This window comes from Cricetulus griseus, chromosome 2, assembly GCF_003668045.3.
Source record: "Cricetulus griseus strain 17A/GY chromosome 2, alternate assembly CriGri-PICRH-1.0, whole genome shotgun sequence".
In the NCBI taxonomy this organism is placed as follows: Eukaryota; Metazoa; Chordata; class Mammalia; order Rodentia; family Cricetidae; genus Cricetulus; species Cricetulus griseus.
Genome location: NC_048595.1, coordinates 379,638,870 through 379,650,927, shown reverse-complemented (window position 1 = coordinate 379,650,927; position 12,058 = coordinate 379,638,870). Strand labels below are relative to the sequence as shown.

At 48.5% G+C, this 12,058-nt stretch overlaps 1 protein-coding gene across 1 annotated transcript; it reads left to right on the top strand.

Annotated features, from left to right (window-relative positions):
* The first annotated feature begins 452 nt into the window (after nt 1-452).
* LOC100774408 (cytochrome P450 2D20-like) lies at nt 453-11,623 on the top strand. The gene is made up of 9 exons (XM_027404131.2): nt 453-4,469; nt 5,224-5,395; nt 5,661-5,813; nt 5,892-6,052; nt 6,689-6,865; nt 7,051-7,192; nt 7,386-7,573; nt 7,963-8,104; nt 8,205-11,623. Exons 1-9 carry the CDS (start codon nt 4,281-4,283, stop codon nt 8,381-8,383), a joined length of 1,503 nt encoding a protein of 500 aa, XP_027259932.1. The 5' UTR covers nt 453-4,280; the 3' UTR covers nt 8,384-11,623.
* Nucleotides 11,624-12,058: the final 435 nt, after the last annotated feature.

Sequence of the window (12,058 nt, the reverse complement as noted above, 5' to 3'; positions counted from 1 at the left end):
GATCAATAAAGCAAACCTTCCTGTTTTAATGTTCTCTTTAAATTTTTATTTCTTGCCAGGGATGGTGGCACATGCCTTTAATCCCACTAATTGGGAGAGAAAGGCAGGCAGATTTGTGGATTCTAGGCCAGCATAGTCTACAGAGCAAGTTTCAGGACAGCCAGAGCTACAGAGAAAAACTGTCTCACTCCTGCAAGCGTCCCCCCCCCAAACAAAGCCAACACAAGAACAAAAATAAATTTTACTTCTTCGGTGCATTACATTTATATATTATCCAGTCAATTCTGATGATTCTTACAGGTTACTATACATATATTTTATTCTCTCTGTCTCTGTCTCTTTCTCTCTCTCTCTCTCTCTCTCTCTCTCTCTCTCTCTCTCTGTGTGTGTGTGTGCACGTGTGTGTGTGTGTGTGTGTGTGTGTGTGTGTGTGTCTACTTCAGAAGGGAACAAATGCACGTGTATGCAATTACTCATTTCCTCTGGCAAAAGCCAGAGGTCAAAGCTGAATGTCTTCTTCAGTTCTCCTCCATCTTATTTATTGAGACAGTGTTTCCCTGATTTGGAACCTACTCATTGAGCTAGACTGGCTGGCCAGCAACTGAGCACCCTGCCTCTTCTGCCTCCCTAGCACTGGGATTGTCCAAGTGGTTGGCAAGTCCAGATGATTGGGAATGAATGCATGTCCTCATGCTTACATGGCAAGCACCATACTGTGAGAGCCACTGCCCTGCCCTAAAATACTTAGTCTTTTGTTGCTATTTTATACATAATACTGCTTCTCATTTGATTCTCAGATGGTTCATCATTAAAGAACAAACCAGTGGTTTTCATGTGTTAACTTGGTATCTTTGCTGAATTTCATGTTCTCTTATGATATTGTGAAACCTTCCCTATTTCCTATATACACAACTAAATAATGTGTGATCAAGGATTATGGTCCTTCCTCCTACCTGGGATGCACAGTCTCAAGTGAGTGAGCTGTGACAAAAGTCTCACAGACATGCCCACACTTCTACTATACTCAGAACCAAGAGCCTCAATTGTGCCCACCATATTCCATTTGAGTTCATGTTTTCATGAGACTGATGACCCTGCCCCACCCACATAGGAAACAACAACACAGGAGAACATGATTCATTGGCTGCTGGCCTTTGGCCTACACCCTGCCCTCTTGAACTCTAGTTTTTGTGACCAGAAATCATGGATATATCTAGGTTCCAGAACAGTTTCATCCCACTGATAACTACCTCTACATCTTGGGAAGTTGAAATTGTGGTTGGTTCAGTGTCATGATCTAGCTCAACAGTCTCCTTTGTTTTCATTTTTGGAATAAACATCATATATCATCCAGGAATTATATATGAGGTTGGTTCTTAGTATTTTACATATGTCAAGCATAGGTTCTGTGGTTTGTGATTCCATAGGTAACATTCTATCAACCATAAGGGGTGAAGTAACCATCTGGGTATGAGAGCCTCACCAACACCAAACAATGCCAGGCCTTCCTTTGCACAAATAAACTTTCCCAAGACAGCACTCTCCGAGTCACAGTCACCCCAGTGAGCCACATCACTCTTAACAAACTGACTGGATTTGTTCATCACACCATGGCTAGGGAAAGAAAGCACAGACCTAGGAATGGCTCCAGACTCACTGTTGGTCTTCACTTCAAGGAACCCAGGCAGTTGAAGCCAGGAAAGGTAAATGGCACACAGGACAGAGTCCAGGAGAAACATGCCCAGGTTCCATTTGGCCTCTTCCAGTGGAGTCCAAAGGACAGTGATTATCTGTTGACATGTGTACAGAGAATTGCAAATCTGGAAACACCCATGAGTCCTGATGACCAGGGACTCTGTTCCAGCTTGCTGTTGCAGACATGGCACACCTGTGCAGCTGACATGAATACCAAGACCCCAGTCTCCCAGGAAGCCACACTGATCCTGACAGGGCACAATTGTTCACATGGCTGAGGAGGCTTGGACTGAGGATGAAGGGAAGCAAACAGTGCTAGTAGGCAGATGTTTACCAGAGCATCCAGGTTATCTCCCAAGAGCTGGTGACAGACCAGGGAACACTTTACAACATACAGTGTGTGACATCTAGTACCTGTTCAGTGCACTTACCTCGCGGGTCCTCACTTGGCCTGAAGCAGGAAAATCATGCTTGGGTTGACCCATCCCACTCTGGGGCCAGCACCCAATCAGCACAATTACTTCTCTTTAATGATGTCATACATGACACACAGGAGAGAGGTGGAGACCTGAAGAATAGCAGAAAGTGTGACACCTAACATCCAGGTTTAACATGGCTTCAGAAGTTACCCTGGGAGGGTCTTGGGGGTAAATCAGGAGAAAGCCACCAGCTTGAGCCAATCAGTAACCAGAGCACAGTTGTGTCTGTCCCTCCACTCCTGACTGTAATGCAAACTGGTGCCCTGACTCCCATTCAGGCCTGCATCCAGGCCAAGTTGGAACTAGAGAAAGACCCTTGTCTGTGCCGCAACATAAGGTGCCATCGTATGTAAATGGGTTGGAGAGGACCAAGAGCCAGGAACAGGAACAGGGAGCAGACTTGAGGCCTTCAAGCCAGCTATAAGCATGGAATCCCCATGGGCTCTGGTGACATAGACGTGAGTGGCAGGGCAGCTGAGAGGAGGAGACCCAGTGTCTAGTCCTTGCTGAGATGCTGCAAACAGTGCTAGAGATGGACTCAGCTCATCTCTAGCTGAGCTCCTGCCTCCCTTCTGCCACACTGGATGGTACTGCAAAGAGTCCCAGCCTGCATTCCACTGGGATTTCTGAGACTTTGCTCTTCAGAAGTCTGGATCCCCAACAAGGACAGGGACTGTGCCTTTGCTGACGCTAGAGAGTTGGCATGTGCAGTCTGACCAGCAGTGCCCACCATAATAGTACCCTTTGTTGAGAGGCTCAGGAGTAATCTTTCCATTTTCCTCATGGCTACCCATGCTAACCACAGGCCTCTGGAATGAGGAGGACACTGCTTACATACCTCATGTGGAAGATTGTTGCAGAAGAGATTGGTCCACCAGGAAACAAATGATGAATGAAAGACTGAGACCACCATGTGACAGTCCCCAACCTAACCTCATAGCCTCCACTCTCTGACAGTTGTTAACACTTTCTCAGCTTTCTCAGATCTGATGGACGACATGCACAAGTTCTGAGTCTGCCTTCCATATCAACTTGCCTACCTCAAACCTGTCCACAAGACTCCACAGGCTGCAGCCAAAAAACTAATCAGTGGCACTTGCTGTCACAGTCAGCTGGTATATCCTGCAGTTTCTGGAAGGTTCTTGTGCCCTGCCACCTAAATGGTCCTTGAGTCTACAGGTCAGTCTTACCCCAGTGTGTGGCAATGTTCACAAGTCCCTCAAAACTCTGCTTGTGTAGCATGAGAAAGACACCCTCTCCATCCCTACTATGATAGATGTAGACCCAGGGCTCCACCCACCAAGAAGCAAAGAGAAAATGAAATCAGACACAAGGGCCTCCCTGTGACAAGCACCTGGGCATCCTGCTGGCCTCCCCAGGATGCTCTTGACACTTGTAGACAGTTTTTCTGCTTTCTCAGATCAGAGCTAAGAGGTGCCCAGGCTGGGAGGTTGGCCTTCCTTGTGAGTAAGTGACTTCACACCTGTACTCTTAGCTTCCAAGGATAGACCTGCCTTCCCCACACTGCCTCTCACTCACCATCATTGGTTAGCCACTCAAGCCACTTCAGTGGCCCTTGCTGCACAGTGATAGTGCCTGCAAAGCCAGTCACACCTCAAGTCCTACTAGCCAAGTGTTCAACAGAGCCTCAACAACTTTAGATCAATTCTGAGTCAATGTCCTTAGGCCCCTCAGAGCTCTGCCTATGTGGCATATTGCTGACTGACTTCTCTATACCTTGTGATCCTTCACCTTGAGGCAGGGTTCACTGGTCATCTGCCCACTGTGTTCACAGTGCCCAAACATACATGACCACTGTATTCAGCTCCCTGTGGAGAAACTGAGCATCTCCCATGGATAAGCACCCGAGGAAAGAAGAAAGTGTGGAAACCTATGAGACTGATTTTCCCTGTCCTTTTTTCACCCCTCCCTGCACACCCTGGCTGAACAGTAAACACAGCTACTTGGCTCAAAGCAGAGAACAAAGTGCAGCCTTCTCCCTTTCATAAGGGATCAGGTGCCCAGTGTGTCCTCAGAGTGACTTTCCTGATTTTGGGTGTCTAGAGCAGGTGTCCCCCAAACAGTCTGGAAAGCAGTGGGGCAGCCATGGCACTGCTGATTGGAGATGGCCTGTGGTCTGTGGTCATATTCACGACCATCTTCCTGCTTCTGGTGGACCTGATGCACCGACGCAAGTTCTGGGCTGCCCGCTACCCTCCAGGTCCTGTGCCACTTCCTGGGCTGGGCAACCTGCTGCAGTTGGACTTTGAGAACTTGCCATACAGTTTTTACAAGGTGAGAGATGGTGGTGGGGGACAGTAGATGTCATGATGCCCCTACCAGCACATTGTGGTACTGAAGCCACAGGGTAGACAGGAAGATGGCCCCCAAGAGGAAGGAGGTTCAATGGTTTCCTCACGGCAGCTACTCCTGTGCCTGAGGACACTGTGGACTAAGAGCAGAGGCACAGTGTGGAAAGACCATGGAGACAGGCATGGAGTATGGTTGGACTACAGGGCATAAGTCAGGGAGGCCAGCTCAGGTCCCATGAGATCCCATCAGTGGATGCGGTCTCAGGAACAGGGACGTGGGGTGGGCATCAGAGTCCAGTGTAGCCTGTCAGTCAGCAAAGCAGAGCTGGGAGAGCGGCTGTGTGAGCTATAATCTCTTGCTGCTGGGTGGTCTCAGGCCTTGCTGCCCATCTTGGGAACCTGAATTCCCTCTTGTATGGAGAGGTATGAAGGGGACAAGGACCTTGCTCTGGCAAGGCCACCGCTGAATGACCATATCTACTATGAAATCTTTGATGGATTTAGAGGATGGCATTGACATCACAAGGTCCCATACCTCAGTTACAGATGTATGTCAGTGATAGAGCATTTGACCAGCATAGGGCAGGACCAAGGCTCAATAATGAATACCATAAAAAGGAACATATGTTTGTACACACACACACACACACACACACACACACACACACACGTTGAGGTTGGATCTTTCATTCTGCAGGGAACCTCTACTTCCTAAGTGCTCTATCTCTCTACTTCAGCTTCGACAGCGCTATGGAGATGTGTTCAGCCTACAGATGGCCTGGAAGCCTGTGGTCGTGGTCAATGGACTGAAGGCGGTGCGGGAAGTGCTGGTGAACTGTGGAGAGGACACTGCTGACCGCCCTCCAATGCCCATCTTAAAACACCTGGGCTATGGGAACAAATCAAAAGGCAAAGAGCTTTAGTGGGGACAAGGCAGAGAGAATAGGGCTTGAGGAGCAGTGAACAGAAGATAGACAGGGCCTAACGGAGGGGGTGTGGTCACGCAATGGAAGGACAGTCACTGAAATGGAGGGTGGAGCCTCCAAAATGGCAAGTACTCATATGTGGTAGCAAAGTGCTGGGCACTGATGGCTAAGACTGACCACAGGGAAATACTGGGAGAAGAGGAGACAGCATACCCAAGTATCCTTGGTTACACAAGATGTCCCTGAAGGTGTGGCATTAGCACCTGATGGACCCGAGTGGAGAGAGCAGCGTCGATTCTCTGTGTCTACCATGCGAGACTTCGGCATGGGCAAGAAATCACTGGAGCAGTGGGTGACAGAGGAGGCTGGTCACCTCTGTGATGCCTTCACCCAGGAGGCAGGTAGGTGACGGGTGAGAGATGGAGATGGGGCAGGCACTTATGAGCAATATCATGACTTGCTTGCATCTCTGCTCCTAGGACATCCCTTTAATCCCATCACCCTCCTGAATAAAGGTGTATGCAATGTGATTTCATCCCTCATTTTTGCCCATCGCTTCGACTATGGAGACCCTTTCTTCAAGAGGCTGCTCAAGACATTACAGGAAAGTTTTGGAGAGGACACTGGCTTCATTGCTGAGGTGTGAGGATCAGGGCAGTGTTTATGGCAACTGCTGTGCTGTAAAGGCCATCAGATGAAAGTGCATTCAGGGTGCATAGGGAGAGGGCCTTGTGTGAGAGTCAAATGCAGGGGGAAAGGCCTGGACCTTGGCAAACCTCAGATAACAGGAGGGGAGGGGTGGACGAAGGCCAAGGGCTCTAGAAATGGGGTGAACCTCTACCCATTATCTACACACAAACTACACAAGCCTGTTAGATTTACAGATAGAAAAGTCATTTTGTTCACCCTGGGCAATAAGACAACCTACAGGCTGGAACTGAGGAAGAAGCAGGTTATGGGAGAGGCAGTCTATGAGTCCTTTGTGGAAGAGGCTGGGATCTAAGACTGGTCCATGTGAAGTTGATGCAGCAGTTACTGCATCCAGGGACAAGAGAGATAGATGGTCTATGTGTAAATGAGCTTTCCAAGCAAGCCTGGGACCCATGTAGGAGACAGATCTTACTGTAAAAGTTGTTCTCTGACTATCAAACAGGAGCCATTGTTAATGTGTGAGAGTGCACATGCAGGCATGCACAGACAGACTTCCGGACACACACCCCCAAATTAATTTTAATTAGGAATAAAAGCTACTACACCTACTCTGTTTCTTTCATAGGTACTCAACACAGTCCCAGTGCTCCTCAGCATTCCTGGGATATCGGACAAAGCCTTCCCCAAGCAGAAGGCATTCATGGAGTCCCTGGATAAGATGTTGGTTGAGCACAAGACAACCTGGGATCCTGCACAGCCACCACGACACCTGACAGATGCCTTCCTGTCTGAAGTGGAGAAGGTGAGGACAGCCATAAAGGAGGGGGTCAGGTCCTTTGGGCTGCATTGGACTATGAGTTGTGATGCCTGGCCAGTTGTGTTTATATGTCACCCATGGACTCAACACCTAGGGTGCATGAACACAATGGTACACAATTTTGTCCTTACTCCCCGTGTCCCTGAGCCTAACATTTTTGTCTGACACAGGCCAAGGGGAACCCTGAGAGCAGCTTCAATGATGAGAACCTGCGCATGGTGGTGGTTGACCTGTTCACTGCGGGGATAGTGACCACGTCAACCACACTGTCCTGGGCCCTGCTCCTCATGATCCTGCACCCGGATGTGCAGAGTGAGCCTGGCTGGGGCTGGGAGGGAGCATGAGGAAAGAAAGATAGAAGTCCCTGAGAAGCTGGTGGCTCCAGCATCAGCTTGACCCAGACTCCCACAATTCTGATGGGAGTCCTAACTCATGGATTAACACAAGGAAGGTTATGGAAGAGTCACCAAGGAACTGCTTCACTGAGGAGATGCTGTCTCTCCAGGCCGTGTTCAACAGGAGATTGATGATGTCATAGGGAAGGTACGGCATCCAGAGATGGCAGACCAGGCCCGCATGCCCTACACAAATGCTGTCATTCATGAGGTGCAGCGATTTGGAGATATTGTCCCAGTGAATTTACCACATATGACGTCCCGTGATGTTGAAGTACAGGGCTTCCTCATCCCCAAGGTATGCATGGGCACCCTTGTCACAGGATCACAACCAGGCAAACAAAGGCTGTAAGACCAAGACCACCACATCCTGAATTTCCACATGGTGAAGGGAACAACTTAAGTGTTAGTACATCACAGCCATTACCCAGGATTCCCCAATGAGGAGGGATGTCAAGTGAAATAAGCCTCAGTGTATTTCAGGGAACACTGCAGGTTCTATTTGGGTACTTATGGTAGTTTTCTCACAGGGCCTTGAATGGTTCCAGAAAAGGCACTGAGAGGCTCTGAGTTTGAGGTGAATAAAAGAATCCTGTGTGTGCAGGAAGAGTTTGTGTATGTGGTCATGGTAACCAGGGTATTGGCAGCCCCACCCAAGTCTATGTTCACACATGTGCCTCCTGCCAGGGGACGACCCTCCTCACCAACCTGTCCTCAGTGCTGAAGGATGAGACTGTCTGGGAGAAACCCTTCCACTTCCATCCTGAACACTTCCTGGATGCCCAGGGCTGCTTTGTGAAGCATGAGGCCTTCATGCCATTCTCAGCAGGTGCTGTGGGGTGCCTGGCTCCATGTCTCTTCCCAGGGTGCCTTGGGGGGTGGAGCATCAACCAGGCCCCAGACTGACTAAGCTTCTTTCCCACCCACAGGCCGCAGAGTATGCCTGGGGGAGCCCCTGGCCCGCATGGAGCTCTTCCTCTTCTTCACCTGCCTCCTGCAGCGCTTTAGCTTCTCGGTGCCTGATGGACAGCCGAGGCCCAGCACCCAAAGCATCTTCACATTGCCAGCTATCCCAGTCCCCTACGAGCTCTGTGCAGTCATGCGCTAGCAAGGACAGCAGCTCCATCCTTCTCCCCAGCTTGTGCTGCATGATGTCCAATAAACCAGACCTGTGGCTGCCACTCAGATTCCTGGACCTCCCCCATCCTTGTCTCCACTGTGTCCCAAGACCACAGTCTACAACCAGTCTTTCCCCTCCTCCTCAGACCTCCCCTATGAGCAACTCAGTGCTGTGAGGAAAGTGTTTACTGAGCCAAGAACAGTGGCACAGGCCTGCAGTATAGTTTGGGAGAGGCTGAGGCAAGAAGATTTCAAGTTCAAGGCCAGCCTGGGCTATATAACCTGATTACTCAAGGAGATCCTTTCTCAAACAAAGGTGTTGAGTGCAGGTTGTCAGGAGGTGATGAAGAGACCCAGGAGGGAAGGAAAGGGACAATGAGAGGGGGAAGCATTGTGACAAAGTAGGAAGAGAGGTGGCTGTGCTGGTGTTCAGTGATTGACCCTAGGTCACACAGAAAAACCCATGGATGGATGCTGGCTTAGGGACAAACCACAGACAGAAGTCAAGACTCACTGGTTCTTGAGGAAATGTGAATGGTTTGAACTGGAAATCAGCACAATTCTTGTTTTGGGGACAGATGTTGGTCTAGGTCCCCAAGACCCTGGAGTGCCACAAATGGTAAAGAGGCTCAGGCTTGCTGCAGTGAAAGGATGCAAGAGAAAATCTACTGTATCAAAGGTGATGATTCAGAATCCAGGAGGGTGGGCAGGATCCTGCTGTCCTGTCTGGGGCCATCTCTCTAGACCAAGGAGATTGCTCCCGGCAAGCACTGGGACAGATACAATGGGTATTACTCACTAGCAATGTTCAAGAATCTTGGAGTCTTGAAAATTTGCAGGCTTATTGGAGTCAAGCAGACTGTTCTGCAGGCATGGAACACATCTCCAGGCTCATCTCAGTCTCTATATAATCAGATGCCAGACAGCAGCATCTGAAGACCTCAACCTTCATAGTATGCCTTGAGACACAGTTGTGTACAGACACTCATTTTGGTTTTGGTTTGTAACAAAGAAAATGTTCTTCCATTGAGTCTCTGTCATAGGAACATTTGAGAAGCTCCCCACAGCCCTCCAGCAGTAGACCTTTACTTTTGGGATGTACAGGATCAGTCACCAAGCTGGAGTCACCACTTCACTGATGCCTTCCTTGCTACCTACAGGAATAACCACATCATTTTCCCAGTGTCTCCTCTTCTTCTCCCCCTCCCTTTATTTTTATTGCATATGCATGGACACTTGTCTACATGTGTGCAGTGCCCAAAGATGATGGGAAAGGGTATGGGATCTCCAGGAACTTGCATTGGAGTTAGCTGTAAATCTCCTATGGGTGCTGGGAATTAAGCCTGTGTCTGTAGGAAGAGACCCAGCTCTTCACTGTTCAGCCATCTCTATAACCCTCCTTCCCACTTTTAATGGTGCTGGAAGGTCTTCCTCTCGCCTGAGGCAATGTCCTGTAGTTCCCTTGTGTGACCTGTCACATGAGTGACTTTCCTAGGACCCTGGAATCAGGCCTAACTAGACATCTGTGCCCCATGCTACGTTCTTAGCCTAGCATAGTACAGTGCCTGTGGTGTTGGCTCCCACATCCCAATGCCCTCCACTGAGTAAGCACCTGGGGAGGGAAGAAGAGGTGGGACGGACGCAAACCTTCCTAGATTGCTCTGGCCCCTCATGACACTCTGACTGAAGAGAAAGCACAGGAGCTCAATCAAGGCCGAGGACAAAGGACAGACAGCCTTGCTTACTTTATTTAGGAGCAGATGCTAGGTTTCAGGAAGAGGTCTCCTTGCTGATCTTAGGTGGCTGTGGTGGTTGATGTAGGGTGTTTCAGAAAGCCCTGGAACAGTGATGCGCCCATTAGTCAGCTGACTGGAGATGAACTGTGGCCTCTGGTCATATTCATGGCCATCTTCCATTACTGGTGGACCTGATGCATTGATGCAAGTTCTGGAATTCCAGCTACTTTCCGGGCCCTGTGCCACAACTGGGCATGGTCTTGCAGAACATGGGGTACCGTACACACACACACACGCACACACGCACGCACACACGCACGCACACAAGCACGCACGCACGCACGCACGCACACATGCATGCGCATTGCAATTAAGGGCAACAGAGATCACAGCACCTCTAGCAACACACAGTGATCCCTCAGGGAGCTGGGGTCCCACGAAGCAGACTTTGTAGCTTCCTGGCAACAGGTCTGTGGGGTCTGAGGACACTTCGAACTTTCTTAGTGCAAGGTGTGAATGAAAGTCTGGAAGGTGGAGCAGGACATGGGAGTTGGTAGGTGGTATGTAAAAGAGTCAGAAATAATTGGAATTTTCTTTGGGCCGATCTCCAGCACCCAAATAAAGACATGGAGACTTATTATTCATTATGAATGCTTCACCTTACCTTATGCTTGTCCCACTAGCTCTTTTTTTTTTAAAAAAAACTTAACTCTGTTTCTATAGCCACATCTATGCTCTCCATGCTCCCACAGGAAGCTGTGTGTCAAGGCTGTGGGAGAGGCCCTCTGGGAGTCAACTTCAGGAGGAAAAGCCTCCAGCATGACAATCCTGTGAGAGCAGCAGGGGAGAAGTAGACCAAGGTCAGGTTTCTAGAAAGGGAAAGAACCTATGTCCTCTGTCTAAGTGGAAGTCACTCAATTCTGTGAGATTGTTTTATTTTTTCACCCTGGGCTGCAAAAAGCCTAAAGGCTGGAACTGAAGAGGAGGCAGGTGAAGAATTAATCCAATTAATCTTAATCAATAAAAAATTAAGATTCAAATATTGGGATAAAAACCCGGAAGATGAGAGAACCAATAACAGCCACCAGTGACTTCCTACCTCTGCGATTCCTCTGACCAAAAGGCTCAAAACCCTTTCTCTGCTCCACCTTACTGTCTCCTGTGTCCTCTCAATAGCCCTCCAAACCTCTATGTGTAACTAGTGGCTGCTTCCTCCCTGTGACTCCAAGCTAGCTTTATTTGTCAGAACACAATCAAAATATCATACATCATTTCTCTCTTTTGTCTAAATAAAAAGTGAAAGTTTTAACTAACAGTAAAACTATATACAACAAGCACGATAATTATATAAAAATGCATACAAGTGAGAATTACATTACCAGTGTCTAGCCCATTTGCATTTGAAAAATTCTGAGAAAATACTCCATTATCTATTCTATCTTGGTGAGTTCAAAGTGTTGTACCTAATTCACTTTCTATCCTAATTTGCATTACCAACCCAAAACAATCTTTTTATGTCCTAGCTGGCACCCACATTCTGAGGGCTTGGTTTGATCCAATGCTGGTTACCCAGATTTACAACTGGGGTCTGTGTGCTCTCACTTGGTCAGGTCAGCTTTTTCTGTGGGCTTCTACAGCACGGTCTTGACCCCTTTGCTCATCCCTCCTCCCTCTCTATAACTTGATTCCAGGAGTATGGCTCAGTGTTTAGCTGTGAATCTCTGCTTCTGCTTCCATCAGCTACTGGATGAAGGCTCTAGGATGGCATTTAAGGTAGTCATCAATCTCATTATAGGAGAAAGGTATTTAAGGTAGCCTCTCCACTATTGCTTAGATTCTTAGTTGGGATCATCCTTGTGGATCTCTGAACATTTCCCTAGTGCCATATTTCTCTTTAAACCCACAATGGCTCCCTCTATTATGATATC